We start from the raw sequence: 20,519 nt of genomic DNA on the forward strand, positions 1-20,519 counted from the left end.
ACTTTATGCATTCCACCATGAACTACAGATAGTCCCTCCTTGGTAATTAAGCCAGCACTTAACTAGAGCTCAATATTTTAGTTTGTATATAAAATTTATCTGGAATGATTTTTATGATAAGATCTGTTGGGGTTTGGAAAATGTATACACCTGTTTTACCTGTTAGTTAAAAAAAAAAAAATTACTATCAGTCAAGGTGTTCCTCTGGGCTCTTGCCAGCTGATGTCCACCCCATCCCCCAAAGACGATCACTCTTCTGAGCTCCTCCCACCACCGATTAGACTTGCTGGTTCTAGAACTTCCTAAAACGGAGGCATACAGCAGGTACTATTTTGTGGAAGTCTTCCCTGATGGCTCAGACGGTAAAGCATCTGCCTACAATGCAGGAGACCTGGGTTCGATCCCTGGGTCGGGAAGATCCCCTGGAGAAGGAAATGGCAACCCACTCCAGTACTATTGCCTGGAAAATCCCGTAGACGGAGAAGCCTGGTAGGCTACAGTCCACGGGGTCGCAAAGAGTCGAACACGGCTGAGCGACTTCACTTTCACTTTCCCTGGCTGTGTATAAAATTTTCGAAACTGGAGCAACTTGATGCATGTATCAGTAGTCTGTTCTTAGTCTGTTTTTTATTGCCGAGTGATATTCAATTGTATGAATATCTGTCCATTCTTCTGGTGACAGACTTTTGGGGTTGTTTCCAGATTTCACTATTACAGATAAAACTGCTGCAAATGATGACGTACAAGTTTTTGCACAGACACATATTTTCCTTTGTCTTGGGTAAACAACTAGGAGTCAGACTGTTGGGTCAGAAGGAAAATGCATGTTTGCTCTTAGAAAACAAACTGCCAGGCCATTCCATCAAGGTGGTTGTAGCATTTTACATTCCTACCAATGATGTGATGTTTGGGAACTGTGAGTTGTTCCATAACCTTGCCAATATTTATTGTGGTTTTTAGCTATTCTGGTGGGTGTGTGTATCTCATGGTTTTAATTTGCATTTTCCTGAAGACAGAAAATGTTGAGAAATGTTTATGTGCTTATTTGGCTGCTGGCATTCTTATTTGTGTGAAATATTGTTCCAATATTTTAATTGGGCTGTTTGTCATTTTGTTACTGAGTTGTAGAAGTTCTTTATAATATTGGTGATATCAGCTTTTATAATATATATGCTTTGAGAATATTATCTCCCAGTGTAACTTGAGTATTCATCTTTTATTATTATCTTTTGATGAGCAGAATATTTTCATTTTTGAGAAGTCTAGTTTATCAATTTTTTTTCCTTTAATGATTATTGCTTTCTCTAACCAGTTTTTGAAACCTTTGACCACTCCCAGATCATGAAAATTTTTATTTTCCTTTACAAGCTGTATAATTTTAGCTTTTGTGTGAAGGTCTATGATCCATCTCAAACCAAGTTTAATGTAGGATGTGAGGGAGGGATCAAGACCCATTTATTTTCCTACATGAGCTTATATGTAATTACGCCAGCACTGTTCTTGAAAACCCTTTCCATTATCCACTGGACTGCACTGACGTCTAAGTCAAAAATCAAATGGCCAGTTAAAAGGCAGGTCTATTTCTGGGGTATTCTGCTCTACTGATCTTTCTTTTTTTATTAATGCCAATATCATCCAACTTTATCACAGATCTACAGTATATCTTAAAAGTCACATATGACTTCAAGTTTATTCCTGTTCAAAGTTATTCTCTCAGCTGTGGAACTCTAACATTCTTATGCAAATTTTATAACCAGTTCATATATTTCTACTAAAGCTCTTGCTATAGTTTTGACTAAATTGGCAACTGAATTTATAAGTCAATTTAAAGCAAACTGGAATCTTAACAACATTGAATCTTCAGATACATGATCATGGCATCTTTATTTATTGAAATCTTCCCTAATCTCAAAATATTTTCTAATTTTTCTTGTGATTTCTTTCTTGATCCATGGATTATTTAGATGTGTGTTACTTAATTCTGAAAGACTTTTGATCTTCCCAGATACATTTTTGTTACTAACTTCTAATTTACTTCCATTGTAGACAGAGTATATGTTCTATGTGATTTCACTTTATTTTCACAGAGACTTGTTTTGTCTCCCTTGGTGAATATACCATGCACACCTAAAAAGAACATGCAGTCAGCTGGGGGTAGTGTTCTATAAACACCCATTACGTGCAAGTGGTGGATAGTGTTACTCAGATCCTCTGTCTTTCATGATTTTAGTTTAGCTGTTTCATTAGCTATTAAAAGAGTGGTGGTGTTAAGTTCTTCAACTATGATTGTGGACTTGTCTATTTTTCTCTTTAACTCTGTTGATTTTTGCAACATGTGTTTTGAAGCTCCCTTATTAAGTGAACACACAACTTTGATATCTGTTCAATGAACTGACACTTTCATCATTCTGAAATATCCCTCTTTAGCTTTCCTAATTCTTTCTCTCAAAGTCTGATTTATTGGATGTTAACAAAGTCATATCTTTTCTTATCCTTTTATAAGAAAGGTATATCTTTCCTTATCCTTTTACTTTCAACCTGTCTGTCTCTATAATTAAAGTGTTTCTCAAAGACAATATATGCTCAGGTCTTACTTATTTCTTTAAAGTCCATTCTGACTTAGTCCATTATCATTTAATAGTGGTTTACCATTTTGTTCATTTTTGTTTTTTCCCTTCTACTTTTTTTGTTTCACTATTCCTTTCTTATCTTTTGTATTCTTTTTTGCTGTCTTCTAGATTATTTGGATATTTTAATTTATCTATCTGCTTATAGGATATAACTCTTTGTCATGCTTTCAGCGGTTACTCGAAAGATTACAATAGGGACTAATAGAGAAAGTACCATCAACACATATATACCATCAGGCGTGAGATGGAGAGCTGGTGAGAAGTTGCTGTGTAACACAGGGAGTCCCGTCTATACTCTGGGATGACCTGGAGGGATGGGATGGAGGGAGAGGAAGGAGGTTAGGGAGGTAGGAGGTATATGTATAATTACGGCTGATTCAAGGTTTTTTTTAGAAAATCACTAAGAAATTAGACATGGCAGCAAGTCCAATTTCCTTCTGTAAAAAAATTAGTATCTAAATAGGTGTTAGAAGTATGGGGGATATAGTATATTAGGATTTCCGAAACATCTGTTAGAGGTAATACAGTATTTGGGGCTAAGAATTAAGGCTTGAGACAAATCTTCTAAGTGCTGCTTCCTCCACCTAACTCTTCATGTGGCTCTGACCAAGCCATTTAAACTCTCTAGGCAAGTGAAAGTCACTAATTCATGTCTGACTCTTTTCGACCCCATGGACTATACAGTCTGTGGAATTCTCCAGGCCAGAATCCTGGAATGGGGAGCCTTTCCCTTCTCCAGGGGATCTTCCCAACCCAGGGATCGAGCCCAAGTCTCCCGCACTGCAGGCGGATTCTTTACCAGCTGAGCCACAAGAGAATCAATAGTGCCCTCATCTCTTAAAATGGAAAGTATAATAGTACCTATTTCACAAGGTCTCAGTAAAGACTGAATAGGAAAAATGCACACTATCTGCCATGGAGTAAATGCCGTATTAACATCAGCTATTATTACTGCTAAAGCACAACATCTCTGTGGACAAAAGATAACATAATTCAAAATGATTATATGACAGTGATAAAACACTGAATAGTAAGGAATATTACTTGCCTCGTCCTGTTCAACTTCTATCAATGTCTGCTTTTGTTTTATAATTTTCCAATTATCTTCTAGGAAAAAATATTGCAATGGGGTCACTAACAGCTTTGTATAAATCTGTTAGCTCAAAAAATATGCTTATCATTTATGACAGGAAAACATGAGAAATAACAACAATGCATTCATAGGAGACTGTGCAGATAAATTATGATCAACCTATATGGACCCCATGAAAGACACATTTTTAGACCATTTAATAAAGTAAGAAATGTTTATTTCATGTACAATATAATCACAATTTTACAAGTGTGTGTAGGAGGATAAAAGACTAGTATGAAATACAGCAAAAGGTTAATATGATCTTTTATAAGTGGTGAGGTTATAGATGATTTTCATCTCATTATAAATTACTGCATTTCCAAGTTTTCTAAAATGAATAAGAATTCTTCTTATATTTGAAAAATATTTTGATAAAAATAAAATAGAGTAGCTTTATGCACCATGATTGGCTTTCTATCAAGGTTTCTGGTCCTTCAGACCCAAAGCTTTGATCTCCAACAAGGTTGAGCACCAAAGAAGGCTAGGTCCTTGGACTGCAAGGAGATCCAACCAGTCCATCCTAAAGGAAATCAGTCCTGGGTGTTCATTGGAAGGACTGATGCTGAAGCTGAAACTCCAATACTTTGGCCACCTGATGTGAAGAACTGACTCATTGGAAAAGACCCTGATGCTGGGAAAGACTGAAGGTGGGAGGAGAAGGGGTCAACAGAGGATGAGACGGTTGGATTGCATCACCAACTCAATGGACATGAGTTTGAGTAAGCTCCAGGAGGTGGTGATGGACAGGGAGGCCTGGTGTTCTGCAGTCCATGGGGTCGCAAAGAGTCAGACACAACTGAGTGACTGAACAACAATAACGAAGATATAAAGAAATGTTTATTAAGGAAGATGCTTAGAGAAAAGATGGCATGGGGATTTAAAAAGGCCATACTAACTATCTTTAAATATCTTAAACTATCTTACCTAATTAACAAATATCTTAAATATCATTTGGGAGACACTGGATCCATGGCCAGATTTCCATTTTGAAATGAGATGGGTTTTAAAAGACCCATCCTGGAAGACAGCACTATGCTAAGACGACTGGAATGAACTACCCTGAGTTAAAAGAACCTAACATATATCCATTAACTGAACAAATGGCAGGAGTCTGGTCACCATCAGGTGCTCAGACACATCCAAAACAGTGCAAAGGGTGTTTGGGCAGTAAGGAGCAGGGGTTCCCCTGATAGCTCAGTTGGTAAAGAATCTGCCTGCAATGCAGGAAACTCCAGTTCGATTCCTGGTTTGAGAAAATCCTCTGGAGAAGGGAAAGGCTACCCACTCCAGTTTCTTGGTCTTCCTTTGTGGCTCAGCTGGTAAAGAATCCACCTACCAATGCAGGAGACCGAAGTTTGATCCCTGGGTTGGGAAGATCCCCTGGAGAAAGGAACGGCTACCTACTCCAGTACTGTGGCCTGGAGAATTCAGACATCTCTCAGATCAAAGAGTTCTGTGACACACTCTTGGTCTGATTTCAGGCTTATTACATGTCAAATCTTCATCCTATCCCAATTATGAAAACTCCAAGTTGAAAAGTGTTGGTCTGTTTCATGGCAGTTTTCCAAGTGCCAGAAAAAAGCAAAACTGCCTATCATCTTACATCCACATAGAGAGAGTTCTCCAAGAAGACCTCTAAGGACCCTGAACACCTGGGAGGCACTTACACACAACACCAAAAAGAAGAGATGAGAAGGCAAGGCAAGGGGACAGAAGGGAACCAAACCTAAACCAAGACCTACAGGAAGCATTTTAAATGACCTTCTAAACCAAAACCAATTTCCTGTAAGATGAGCTCCACATTCTAGATTCACAACCCTGGTTGGCAGCAACCAACTTTCTCGTTTCACCTCCGCAGGTAACAAAGGATGTCAAAAATCAAATGACATTTCCTTTGGTTTAAATTTTTAAGAGAGAAGGTGCCACAGCATCTTTTCTATAAATCCTCCAGTTCAAACTCCCCACCATTGTTCAAGCAAACGTGACCCACACTCCTAATTCAGGGCAATTTCTACACTGTATTAGTGATCCAAACAAGCCTTAATGAAATCTCAAAATCTGAAATGTTAGACAAGACCTCACCTGGGACAACTGCAAACCTGCCAAGCTCCTCCTCTGCCATTTCCACCACTGCCTCCCACCCACCGTGTCTCCCTGCACACTCCGAAGGCTTCTGTGACGGAGGAACACCCACCACAGCTCTCTACTCCATGGTATTATCCCCTCTTAGATTCTGGGTGTTGAAATGGAAGCAATTCCAGCAGAGATTTTTCCTCTCAAATATCATGCATCACTTTGCCAACAAAAGTACATATAGTCAAAGCTATGATTTTTCCAATAGTCATGTACGGATGTGAGAGTTGGACCATAAAGAAGGCTGAGTACTGAAGAACTGATGTTTTTGAACTGTGGCAATGGAGAAGACTCTTGAGAGTCCCTTAGACAGCAAGGAGATCAAACCAGTCAATCCTAAAGGGAATCAACCCTGAGTATTCACTGGAAGGACTGATGCTAAAGCTGAAACTCCAATACCTTGGCCACCTGATGCAAAGAGCAGGCTCACTGGAAAAGATCCTGATGCTGGGAAAGATTGAAGGCAAGAGGAGAAGGGAGCAGCAGAGGATGAGATGGTTGGATGGCATCACCGACTCAATGGACATGATTCTGAGCAAACTCCAGGAGACAGTAAAGGACAGGGAAGCCTAGGGTGCTGAAGTCCATGGGATCGCAAAGAGTTGGACACAACTGAGTGACTAAACAACAGCAACTAGTGGGAGACGTCTGAATAACCACCTGGATAATCAGCCCCAGGGACAAAAACAGCTTAATTCTAACAAGGGTACAGAACCTCCCCCGGTTCCTCTGCGGTCCAGAAGGGGGCCACGGGCACTCAGTCACCAAGGTTATTAGTCTAGAGAAGCCGCGAAACACTGAATGGTGCTTAGTTTAATAAAAAACACACGTGTACTTTCATGTGATACCTAAAAACCAAAGAAACCTGATGCAATCCACATTATGATTACACAGTACAATCTCCTGCAGAAGGCTGAAGGAACTTACCTCAAAAGAGAAAAACTTAAGCCTCCGTTGCCTTAAATCCTTTGGGAATGAGGCTGGGTATAAATAGACCAACCAGTCAGCCTGCCATTAAGATATAAGATATGGGAGAGTTACTCCCCAGTCAGCTGGGCCTGAGTGATCACTGTAAAGGTTTTGGCCAGTGGTCTTGACACCCGTGGAGCTTCCCAGGTGGCAGAACCCACCTGCCAATACAGGAGATGCAGGAGACATCCTTGGTTTAGGAAGATCCTCTGGAGAAGGAAATGGCTACCAGCCCCAGTACTCTTGCCTGGGAAATCCCAGGGACAGAGGAGCATGGAGGGCTATAGTCCATGGGGTCACAAAGAGTCAGACTTGAATGAGACACTGGCGTGCACACACTTGGCACCCAAGCACTGAGGAACCTAAGCTCCAATAAGGCTTCCTAGTCCCATTTGCAGGATATTTCATTTAAAAGGGGGTTTTGGCTTTGAAAAGGAAAGAAAATGAAGCCATGGATCTAGTGTAACCTTCTCCTTTGACAGGGGCCCAGAGAGGTTGAGTGCTTTACCCAACGTCACACAGCTAGCACGTCAAAACGGCACAAAGTTTCAGCCTAAGTTTCCAGGGTTGTTGAACAGCGTTCAACACCGTTCACCGTTACTTACATTTTCAAGCAAATTCTCTGTACTCACATGATCTAATTTGAAACGGTGAAAACTCCATTGGCATTCAGATGACCTCTAGAAAAAGAGGTGAGTGCAGACCTGACCGTAACTCCTTCCCCTTCTCTTGTCTCCTCTACCCTTCTCACATCTCAAGGAAATACCTCCCTGCCAGGCAATGACTTCATCACTCTCCTTCTCGCTAATTTGAATACTCTTGTGGCAGAGCCAAACAAAAAATGAAAATGATGAATGACTCCTTGTGCAACACAGAAAAAATGTGGTGTTTGGGATCTCGACGTGATGGAATACCCCTCATGCAGAAACAGAACATGCTTCTGTCCAAAACAAAGATGCAGAAACGAGAGTATTTCAGAGCTCCAAGGGCATCTGGCCAAATGGTAAGTGTGCAGAAGACTTTAAAGGGCCAGATGAAAGCAAATCAACCCTCACCTCCAGAACAGGTAAGTGTTTTATTTGAAAGAAAAACAGAAGTTTTTCTAAGTAAATCACAAAGCCAAGTCGGGGGAGAAACAGTAGAAGGGGAGAGGGATGCTAAAAAGGGGAAAAGAAAAATATCTGCTTGATTATCCAACACATTCACTGATTTTTACCAAGATAAGTTTTTTAACCCAGAGCTCAGCCTTCATCTTCTCATCACATACATACAGGTAAGCAGGCACACTGGAATCATCATGAAAACTAAATTCTAATGGTATTTAAAATCTTTCCCACATAGGAGTTAGTGTTAATTCATAAACTGAATTTTGTGGGCTTTCTGTGTTTAGAGAGGTTTTTAAATTAATCACATATTTGAGGTATAACATGATGTAAAATTAAGGTGCACATGTTAATTTGCACATGTTATTACAGTTAATATACTGTAATATCCTTGCCACTGCAGCAATAATTAGCACTTCGATCATGTGACCTAATTATCATTTCTTTTTAGTGGCTGGAATAATTAGATTCTGTCTCTTGCAAGTCTGATGATTATAATACAATATTGTTGTCTACATCCACTATACTGTACATAAGATCTCTACTCAGGACAAATCTGTATCCTTAAGAAAGAAACCCCCACCCTCCAGCTCCTGATAACCACTTCTTTACTGTGTTCATGAGTCTGGCTTTTTTTAAGATTCCACATACAAGTGACATCGGACAGTACTTGTCTTCCTCTGTCTGACTGACCCCTCTTGGCATAATGTCCTCAAGGTCTAGTCATACCGCTACACAATCAAGTTTTTAAAATGCTGTTTTCTTGTTGTACATTTCTTGCTGCATTAGAACCTCGGATCATATCCTCAATCTTCATTTTTGCTATTTCCAGAGAGGTGGCCATCAGCCATCTCCATGTGGGAAAAGCGCCCATGTTAGTTGGCAGGCAAGAGGAGATTTAAACCAGCACTTGCTGGCCAACCTGTTCCATGTCAGAAGCTGTCCCACAGGCTGTTTACGCTTCCCTTTGACCTCTAAGACATGACTGGCTCTCCTGAATGGGCATCACTACAGTTTAGCCATTTTTTTACAGTGAGAAGTCATGAAATTTGCCCCAGGCCAGTAGCCAGCGAAACTCCACTGCCTGTTCTGCCATCAGTATCCCAAGCTGGCCCAGGGTCCAAGCTCACTCTGGATGCCCCAACATCATCTAAATGGCCCTGTTGCTAACAAATAACTCCTTTGCACTTTATGACGATAGCAGAAAACATCCCACGCGTCAGAAGACTCAACTCCCTTCTAAACTACAGTCAAAATTCTTGGTTTTCTCCCTAAGGTAAATCTGGACTGAGATTTTTAAGGGACCTCCATACGGTTCTCCATAGTGGCTGTACCAATTTACATTCTCACCAAGTTCGTCTTCACACCCTCTACAGCATTTACTGTTTCTGGATTTTTGGATGAGGGCCATTTTGGCTGGCATTAGGTGATATTTCACTGGAGTTTGTTTTTTTAAAAAAATAATAAATTTATTTATTTTTAATTGGGGGATAATCGATTTATAATATAGTGTTGGTTTCTACCATACATCAACATATTGTTAGCCAGCTAAACCCCAATACAAAGCAAATAGTTTATAAGGGGAAAAAAAAAATCTGGACTGAGATTAAAAAAATAAAACTTTTGTCACATTTATTGCCTTTTCTAGCCCAAAACCTTTTACCTTGTGTCATCTTTTGTGGTCCTTTATTACTGATTTAAATAAAACCAGTAAGAGACATTCATACTAAATCAAATATACTATAAAATCAAGCAATTCTGCAGGGCAACAAATATCTGAGATGTTTGAAGAAAATCAAGAGCATGAAACAGTATCAAATCCATGCATTCTGATTGACACAAAAGGTCTGGAGGAAGATACAGATAATAAACAAGGCATACCCATGCGACTAATAAATACCTTCAGACTGTTGAAGTTCTGGCTCTTTTGAATTGACTATCATTTTCATATGACACAGGAGTCAATTAAGTCAAATAATCTTAAGGATTAAGATTTAAATAAAGAGAAAGTTTGATTTAAAAAAGAGAGAGTGAACTGGCTACACATGTTGTAAGGGAACCACAAACAGAATCAACTCTATTTTCTCATCTTTCCAGAAAAGCTGAACTCAAACAACACATTTTTCACAAAACAATAACCACTGAGGAGCCATTGTGCTTCTGGTACAATGAGAAAAAACTGTCAAAATCTTCAATAAAAACTCCACCCCAAGGAAACGCACATCAAGAACTCAAGTCAAGCTGACAATGATTTGCTTCACTGATGCTCACAGCACCGCCACCGAAAGAATGCATTGGTCAAGAAAGGGAATCACATCTAAAGTTTAAGGAATAATGAGAATTCAACAACATGAGCTATGCACTAAGAGCTTAGCAGACATTTTCCATACATCCTCACCCTATCCTGGAGCTGAACGGGGGCTCCTGGAAGGAAAGTCCCACATCTACTCTATTCCCCACTGGATCCCAGAGCCTAGTGTGGACTCCTGCACACAGCTGGTGCTGAAGAGAAATTAGCTAAGGGATTGAACTGGGAAAGAAAAGAGAAGTTAAAGAGTTGAGACTATTACCAGCTACTTCATATAGACAAGGAAATGGAAGCTTGAAAGGTTACTGATTTGCCGGAGGTTACTCATGCGGCAAATGGCAGACATGCAATTCCAACCCAGGGCAGCAATATTCCACATTAAGCTCTAAGCCCCTAGGTCAACCCAGATATTCGATCCTCAGTCATGGGAAACGAGTGAGCACAGGAAACGAGGCAGTTTCTGGAAATACACAGGGTCTGTGCTGTGCTGCACTGCGCTGTGCTTTAGTCCCACTCTCTGGACCCCATGGACTGCAAACAGCCACTGTCCATGGGGATTCTCCAGGCAAGAATCCTGGAGTAGGTTGCTATGCCCTCCTCCGGGGGAATCTTCCCAACCCAGGGATCGAATCTTGGTCTCCCACATTGCAAGTGGATTCTTAACCATCTGAACCACCAAGGGAGGCTCACCATAGGACCTAGTTACCTAAAAGTCTGGTATACCCTAGAAAGATTAAGACTGCCACCCACCACTGAGAACATGCAAAAGACTGTGTTTTGAGATTGGAGGAGGGTCCAGGGGAAGAGCTTTCAAGCACAGCAGACTGTCCAACACGTCCCTAAAATGTTTCATCACTCACAAGGTATCGGCTGGATGGTCACTTTCAGTCTCACTCTTCTATACAAATTGTGGGGACCTTTCAGGTTGTTAAACATTGTTCCACATGGAGAGAGAGGTAGAAAGAAGCTCCAGTTCTAATGAAAATGCTATCTAAATAGAACACGCTGTCATTATCATAGAATGGCAACCATCATAATAAGCTTGCCCTACTGAAAAAAATAAAATCAGTTACAAAATGTAAACTAAACATTCCAGAACACTAACTATCAATATGGAGACATTTCTGGAAAACAATAGACCATTTGATCATTTGATTCCAGGAGTTTGGCATGTGAAAGGTTAACTTATTCAGGTGTTGAGTTGAGACCAAGAAAACAAAAGCATTTGATAGAGAATTGGCTAGAATAACTCTTCAGTCTTCACCAGCAGAGTCAAAGGCTGGAGTTATACTGTAAACCTTAATTTAGAAGTAAACATTAAAATGAAGGTCTCTTTAAATTCTCCAATAATTTTCACATTAAAAGTACCAAGTTGGCCCATAAAAAAGCTCACGCTAATTTATTTCAAAGCAATCAACTTCTTAAAAACTCTTTATTTCACAATTAGGCTAACATCCCATTAATTTGGGACACTTACCAAAGTATTTATCCCTTGCTCATTACCTATGTGCACATTAAGAGTACACCCGATAACACAATACAGGCATTAATATGTAAAACATCAACAAAAGCCATCTGGAAAGCTAATGAATAATCAAGGGATTTCAAATTAAACTACAGAATTTTCCCTTAGAATCTTTAGGACAACACTGTCAAGTTCAATCTATTCACTTCGCCTCCAGAATCAATTTTTCAAACTTTATGACAGGTCTAATCGCTTCCACCTGTGTCTCTAGCTTGACTCTTGACTGGCATGCTACCAGCCAGGGTGGAAATGTAGACAAAGACCCCTATTAGGATCCGGCTGTTTCTCTACTGTGAGGTCACTCAGCCATTAAATTAGTTCCAGCCCAGTTTCTGTCCTCTCAGGCCTCCACTTGTGGGGAGGAGGGTGCGCAGTAGAACAAGTTAGGGGAGCAGAGTCAGAGGAGAAGAAAGCCGGAAAGAGATGTTAGTGGCTGACTGGACACGTATGTGAAAGGCGAAGGGAGACGTTAGGGCCTGACGGGACACGTATGTGAAAAGCAGAAGGAGATGCTAGTAGCGGATGGAACACGTCTGAGAGAGGCGGCAGGAGATGTTAGGGGCTGACGGGACACGTATGCAGAGAGGTGAGAGGCCCCAGACTGTGACACAAAAAATACTATCTTTCTTAAACGATTCTGGCTCTTCTCCCCTGTGCTATTTCTCCCAAATACTTTTTAATGACTTAAGTGGATTGTTACTCCTTGTCTTTCCCTCCGCTTGTAGAAAAGTCCACCATCTCCCATACAAGCTTTCCTCAATGGACGCTGAAGCTAGTTCACAAAACCATTTCGCCCTCTAAAAGGCCTGGAGGTTATTGAGAGCTAGGAAGGCGGACAATTTTAGGATTCTGACTCCAGGATCACTCCATTCACAGGAGCTGGGGTGCTTCTCATGCCCAGATCGCAGAACTGAGGAGAGCAAGGCCCAAGAGGATGAGGATGCCAAGGTCACAGAGCCAGCGAGTGATGGAATCTTCAGGTCCAGTGTTTCTCTCTACTAGATAGTGAGCTTTATGCCTGACACAGAAACTGCTCCAAAAACTTCACTGACCAGTCTGCTTCTCGCCTAGCGCCGTGTAATATACTGTGACCACTTCTCACTATCTGCCCAAACTCCCAGGCTCAGACCAAAAAGAGGTGCACAGACGTGTGTGCATGTGCATGAACTGAGTGTGCCCGAGGAAGCGCTTCCTCTAGGGCACTGTGAGGTTAGGGCAGTACACTCCCCACGTTCTCTCCCCAGTGCCTAACACAGCCTGGCATACAGCAAGCACTCCATAAGTGTTTACTCCACATAGGATGAAGGCAAACTTAGGCCTGAAGAATCAAGGGACTTCAACAATGGTAAGAAAATAAACGTACTTAACAAAGAAATCTAAATTATTCTTTACAAAAAAAAAAAAAAAAAAGCCCATGTGTGGCCAGTTCATTCAGGATGTATACAAGGATACAAAGAGAATCAGTATGAATGAGTTCGTGTTCATCTGGCTCACCACACACTGTGGCTTCACACAAGTAAGTTGTTTCAACATCTGATCATTGAACTATCACTCAAATAAAAGACAACCACACAATTACCAATAATGGCTCAGTTACCCTAAGCCTGCACTCCAAGGTCTAGTTTTCCCCTTCCCACCTTCCCCAGAGCTGACAGTCATTGCTTATCAGGAGATTCTACTAGATGTGCAGCCCTCTGGACCAAACCAGGCCAGAGTCAGCACCTGGAGGCACTTGTCCAGCAGTGAGGAGGGCTGAGCACTGGCCGATCCACACCCCTTGGTCTGGAACCCCACCGCCAGCGGCAGCTCACATTTTCAAACGGCTTCCGCGTCAGCAGCCACAGGACTGACCACAGAACAGTGAAGGGAAGGTTCCCTGGGCCAGACTCAGGACTAAACCCGTGGCCCTGGTGGGACTCTCCCCAACCAGCTGAGCTAACTGGTCACAAGAACAGCTACTAGGAAATAACTCCGGGGGGAAAAAAGATTGTCTAAGTGAACCGAAATCAGAATTTACCCTGTGTTACCCTGACCATCAGGTAGAAAATGCTTTTCGTGGTTAGAAACACGTGGTAAACAAAGAAAAAGGCCTGGGGTGGGGGATTCAGGGAGAAATTAACCTCTTCCAACCAGACTTGGCTGGGTGGCTTGCCATGTCAGACGATGGGGGAGACAGCACTCACTCCCGTGGTTTTTGCTCTCTATTACTAGAGGGCGAGTCCTCAGGGGCATCAGACACCTTGATGTTATCAGCAAGCCACTCCAAATTTCCCTCTGCTCCACCTTGTCCTCAGAGCGCCTTCCCCTCTACAGAACCACCAGCTGAGCTTTAACTGGGGCAGGAAGTGACGGTGGGGTGGTGGTGGCGGTTCACGGCTTCAAGGTCAGCCTGCTTCCCTGACCACATATCAAATGAAAGCTTTCGCTGCTACCTCAGTGTCACAGTAGCTTAAACTGGGCTTGTGGTCAAAGAAGCACACACAGCCTCCAACAATTTGTCCAAAGAAAACGGTCCAAATCCTCCTGGATTTGTAATAACATAAGAAAGTTACCTCTAATGACACTGAATGAGCAGCAAAATAAAACAAGAGTTACCTGAAAATAATTGTTTCCAACTGATTTTAACTTTTGCAAGCAGTGGGGCCATTGTGAGGTATTATACTACTTAAAGGCCTCCTGCTAATTTTTTAGCAGCCTGACAAACAGAAAGTACAAACAGAAGTTAGAAAGACTTCTAACTGCCCTCTAATACCTGCCCTCCTCTCCTCCTGGTTAACAGAAACCTAAGTTTCAGTAGATTCATCGATGCCAAGTACAAAGATGGCTTTTATTTCCTAGTCGTCCTTGGAGGTAAATATGGTCATGTTCTAGCCCTGGGAGATGAACAAAAACATCATGAGCAACTTCTGAAAGAGCCCATATGTGGACACGCCCCAAATTACACTCTCCTATGCTTACCAGGTAAAATGATAGAGAATATAAAAGCTTGGGTTACCTCTTGGCACCCACCCTACCAAGGTACCCACAAGTCCTCTTGGTAACATACTGCCCACTGCCCAAACCCAGCAACCATAATCTCAATGTTTCAAGATTGCCCCGATACAAAATACTCTTCACTATCGTCCACAAAAACAACAAAAATGGTCTAGAAGTGCCAATGTTTTTCTACCTGAATTTCACCTCCCCAAAATTTTTTGTTAAATATTCTGATTTTTTTTATTTGGCAGATATGATTGGAATGGGTCGCCTTTTTGATATAATAGTGTACACTGGAGTAGCAAAAGATTATCACAGAGTTTGTACAAGCAAGTAATAATTGCTCCGTACAAATACAGGCTTTTTCTTCTCTATGGGAACACCAGGGATTGGGGAGTGGAGGCAGGAGACAATGGCAACACTGAAAGAAAAAAAAAAAATAACACAAAACAACTCGGGAGACAAGACCTATTCATTACTATTGCTCATATTCCCCTTTCGACTTTGTCTCCTCACTGCTAGTTCCCCTATAGTAATGCTGTTTCTACATCCCGTACATACACTAAAATTGCTGCTTCCATGACTGAGCATGAGAGTCAAGAAATCCTAAAATTATCTCATCACCTTATATCAACATACTAGCAAATTCCAGAAAGTATTGTTCAGAAGAAAAGCCAAAATATTTCCATACGTTCCAGATGCTGAATTATGTATCTGACTAATTATGCGGTTCCACAGGTGAAAGTGCCCAGAAACCGTGAAGGGGGTGGGGGATTTTGCAGTCTTACATTCCTCAAATTTTAGTCCCATGTTGAGGGAAGATGCTTTTCTTATTCATGCCCTCTATAACCCTACTTTTTAAACTATCTATCTCAACATAAAAGTATTAATTAATACAGACTAATTTGGAGTTTAAAATTAACCTTTCATCTGTTTCCCATTGTTTAACCTTTAATCAAAATCCATGAAACAGAAGAAATAAGAAGGAAAACTTGAAATAAGACTGAATTTCTAACATCCCAGTGGGATTACAGAGTGCTTTAAAAATGCATTGGATAGCAACATACCAAAACAGGTAAGTACAAAGCTCCTGTTTATTTCAACTGAACACAACTTACATGTCGTTCAAATTTCCTATGCTAATACTCCACAAACATCTTAAACTGGTTATAACATCTCAACACAGATTGTAACAGAGTAAAATGGAAATGTGAACAATAGAGCCACCTGTCAAACACCTTTTTTTCATAATATTCTTTTTCCCAAAGACATTCGGAAAGGTCAGATTAAAGACAGACACAAGGCAGAGAAGTTCCTCATTCTTTAAAACACAGATTTCTGACTCAAGAACTTTAATTTCTCTATCTACAGATGGGTGTATTGCTAGTGGTGTATTAAAGCGTTATCATGCTCATCTTCATTATTAAGTTATGAATAAGCCATTGCTTTAAGCATAGCATTAAGTTATTGCTCTAAATCTTCATCTGTCTCACCAAGCACTGGTTGGAGAGAACCATCAAGATACCTGGGGTCCTCCAAGCAAGTACAGAAACCAGCCTGGCCAGGACTTACCCGTCCAGAAGACTCATTGTGGTGGGCGTCACTTCGGCAAACAGAATGACTTTCCCAAGTTTCCTTGTCTGCAGGTTTTGTTGGTAGATCTCAAAATTGAAGTTTTCTGATGAGAAGGACTCCATGTCAGTCACCACAGGTATGGTGGATGGGGTGATTTCTATTTCAGACGTGTAGGAGGAAATGAATTTCAGGGAGAGCTTGCTGGATGTTATGACTCCTTCGGGATCCACATGTTTCCCCAGCCACTGCATAAGAGGATCCCGGATTTCCTGTGCCATAAAGAAAGAAGTGGGACGGTCGTAATTTGGCATTACATTAGATGATGGTAGCTTTCCCTTAAAATGCCACTCTGGTAAGAGAAGTACTTCCTAATTCATGACCAATAAAAGCTAGGTTAACATATTCTGAACATAAAAACTATCATACAATAGACAATGAGTACACTTAAGTATGGGCTTCCTGGTGGCTCAGTGGGAAAGAATCCGCCTGCCAGTGCAAGAGACTTGGGTTCAATCCCTGGGTGGGGAAGATGCCCTGGAGAAGGAAATGCCAGCCCACTCCAGTATTCTTGCCTGGAGAATTCCATGGACAGAGAAGCTTTGCGGGCTACAGTCCATGGGGTCACAAAAGAGTCAGACATGACTTAGCAACTAATATACCTATATTATAAAAATATGAACTGTTCAGAAAGCAAGATCCAGGGAAATAGGCACATTTCTATCCTACACTAGATCCTAAGTTCTCAAAAGTCCTTCCTTTCCAGTTCTAGAGTTCATTAGTGATCCTCTAGGCCTCTGTGCATTTTACAGAAAGTTTTTAACCTTATACTTCCACCCCTCAAAGAAATTCATTATCTGGGAAAATAAAAGCCTAAGTGAAAAGTCACAGGAGACAAAGTACTAAGATACTAGAGCATTCCCTCTCGGCCTCTGAAGGACCTCCACCTCATCTTGTAGACAAGCTGATCACCACCAGTCACTGACGGGTCACCAACAGTGAAAGGAATGGGGTACCCAAGCTGCTTTCACTTTACCCCAAATGCAAGTCCATGCAGGGGAAGGCAGAAGTCCAGTACTTATGACCTAACCTAGTACCGAACTCTCTAACCTACCTCCCGAGAAGCTGCAACTTCCTCTTGGACCCTGGGAGACCCAGGGCCTCCCCCTGGGGTGGAGCATCAGGGGATTCAGGTAGGGAAGTCAGCATCCCGAGGGGCCAGCACAAAACATATTAAAATCTGTTACAGTAAGTGCTGATCTGAACTCCTGGGCCCTCTTCACACAAATGCCAGGTACTTCCAAAGAGGAGATGAGGCCTTCTCTTAGCATCCGGGGTCCATCCCAAAGCTCTGCATGCCTAAGAGAAGCAGCTTCAAAGATGAAATTTCATTTAACTAAATTCAATTGATGAACCTTTAAAACTCAGTTCCCCTTTGCAGAAAACACAGAGGTAGAGGAACAAGTTAAATGGCTTCAGAAGTAAGTGATGAGAAGAAATCCAGAGAGTGAGATATTTTATAGCACAAGAATCTTCAAGTGTGTGTGTGTGAAAACAAATGTGAATTTCCTTCAACGCATTGAACAGCTGGATGTTATAAGGGCACCACACATGCTAAAGATACATCAGTGGATAGGTACACACACGCACACACGCGCGCGCGCGCACACACACACACACACACAGAGAGATGTAAAAGAATCTGAATAATAAACACTTCTTAACTAACTTGGTTTTCATTAACTCAAGCAGGGAGATAAACAGTTATTCAACAGGTGTAAGTAATGTGACTCCTCTCTATTCAAAGTCAATAAAAATCAAGATGAAACCAAAAAGAAAGAGCCAGCACCAGGTAGAGCTTTCAGAACAGGAAGAAAGCAGGGAACCAATCACCTCTGGAGCAAATTATTAGATGAATGATGTGTAGATGGCCAATCAGATAAACTGTTTTTGAAAGCAAAACATAGAGAGGTACAAATAGGCAAAATAAATTAAAATATGGAGTAGGCAAGGTACAGGAGGTTTTTATTTTTAATCTTATACTTCTTTCATATAATCTTTCAGGACTTAATCAGGGCAAAGTAAGCTACTCAGAAAAAAAGAGAATCGAAAAAGATACAAAATGAGGTGAGGAACCTCTTAAGAAATATAACTGTATACCATCTATAATTCTCCTAAATATTTATATTCACTATAGTCAAATGCAACTTGTAGCCATCAAGTAAAACTAAGTACAGAAGGGTAGTATTTAGGCTCCCCCCACCCCTATTACCCCTGGACAGGAGAATAAAATTCTGATCACAAGAAATATCAAAATTACAACCTGTTTTAAGGGATTCCGCCTGGTATATGCTGTAAAAGGACATAAGTTACAATGATGACTTAAGAGCTGCAGAAGTAGCTGCTAACACATATAAGGAAAAGGAATTAATTAATGATTCTTGGTTTAACTCTACCAATGACCACTAAGAGAGTATAGAAATGCTATTGAAGAAAAAAGCTTGGATCATATACATCAAGGCAAATGGGTAAATATAAGTAGTATTATCAATCCTCTACCCCCCAAATCTACCTAAATCTTTAAACACAACTACCAGAGAGGGCAAAAATGTCACCGCTTTCAGGAAGACTTCTCTGACCCACAGCCTGTATAGGTTAGGACTATCCTTCACAAATTTAATGACTTTATAGCACTTTTCAAACTGTAATTCCATAGTTTGTACAACTGTTTACTCAATGTCCCACTGTTTTGCTAGAATAGAACGTAAGCTCCATAAAGACAACAAATGCGTGTTTCTGTCTTGCTCCCAACTGTGTCCATGGCACTTGGTACCAAGTGGATACTGCATGCTTAATAAGCATTCACTGTATAAATGCACATTAAATTTCCTACCAAAACAAAGTTCCACAAGTAACAGACGTAAATAGGTATATCAAAGAGGGAAAACCCAGAAAAGGCAATGATAAGAGATGGCTTTGAAATGGACATAATATGCATCAAAAAGAAATGTGAAATTGTTAAATCAGTTCTGTTGAAAATAAAACAACTGCTATCAAATTCCATCCCAATGAAATTCATAAAAACCTTCTAATTAATGTTATTTTTTTAACATTTGAACTTCAAGAATTTAGTATTTACCTTTCTCTAAGATTTCAGGCTAATTAAATACAATTTAAGTGGAACCAAAAACAATGTTTTATAGTCACATAAATGCTGGCCCCTTTGAATTCGCCACAGCACTAGGGAAACACTAGCTATTCTCAAGGAAGGTGAAGGTGCCTTTGTTTCCTACTGGGACATGTTGCACACAACATGAAAACCCCAAGGAATCCACCCAAAAAAGTACTAGAACTAGTAAGCTAGTTTTCAGAAAGGTTGCAAAATAAAAGGTCAGTATATAAAAACTGGGTTTATTTCTAGCCGTGAATATCTGAATTTTATGTATTTTAAATTTATTTATAAAATACATTTTATAAATACATATTTATTATATATAAATAATATAATAAATATGTTTATTTTATATATTTTATATTTACATATTTTAAATAAATTTTATTTAAACATCATTTTCAATGGCATCAATAGATCTGAAACATTTAGGAACAAATTAAAATACGTGCCAGACCTGTACACTGCAAACTATGAAACATTGAAAACTTACAGAAGCCCTAAATAACTGAAGAGATATACTATGTTCATGGATTAGAACACTCAATATTATTAAGACATCAGTTCTTCTCCAATTTGATCTACAGATTTGATGCAATTCCCATCAAAGTCCCAGCAAGCTTTCTTTTGTAGACATTGATAAGCTATTTCTAAAACTTAAACAGAAATAGAATAGGCCTAGAATGACTGAAACAATTTGGGGAAGAAAAAAGTTAGAAGATTTATATTATCTGACTTCAAGACATTATAAAGCTATAGTAATCAAGACAGTATGGTATTGGCTTGGTGGTGGTAGTGGTGGTTTAGTCACTAAGTCATGTCCAACTCTTGCAACCCCATGGACCATAGCCTGTCAGGCTCTTCTATCCATGAGATTTGGCAGGCAAGAGCCCTGGAATGGGTTGCTATTTCCTTCTCCAGGGAAAATTCCCGGTCAGGGATCACAGGTGGCTTCTTTACCACTGAGTCACCAGGAAAGCCCACTGTACTGGCTTA

The 20,519-nt window shown here is 40.5% G+C and overlaps 1 protein-coding gene across 1 annotated transcript in view; it reads right to left on the reverse strand.

Annotated features, from left to right (window-relative positions):
• The window catches only part of HLCS (holocarboxylase synthetase), a 191,110-nt gene that overhangs the window by 119,992 nt on the left and 50,599 nt on the right, over window positions 1-20,519 (reverse strand). Inside the window, exon 6 of the mRNA XM_065943664.1 lies at window positions 16,352-16,623. Within this exon, the coding sequence (XP_065799736.1) occupies window positions 16,352-16,623 (272 nt within the window). The remainder of the gene's footprint in view (window positions 1-16,351; window positions 16,624-20,519) is intronic.

The sequence above is a fragment of the Muntiacus reevesi genome, chromosome 8, assembly GCF_963930625.1.
Source record: "Muntiacus reevesi chromosome 8, mMunRee1.1, whole genome shotgun sequence".
NCBI lineage: Eukaryota > Metazoa > Chordata > Mammalia > Artiodactyla > Cervidae > Muntiacus > Muntiacus reevesi.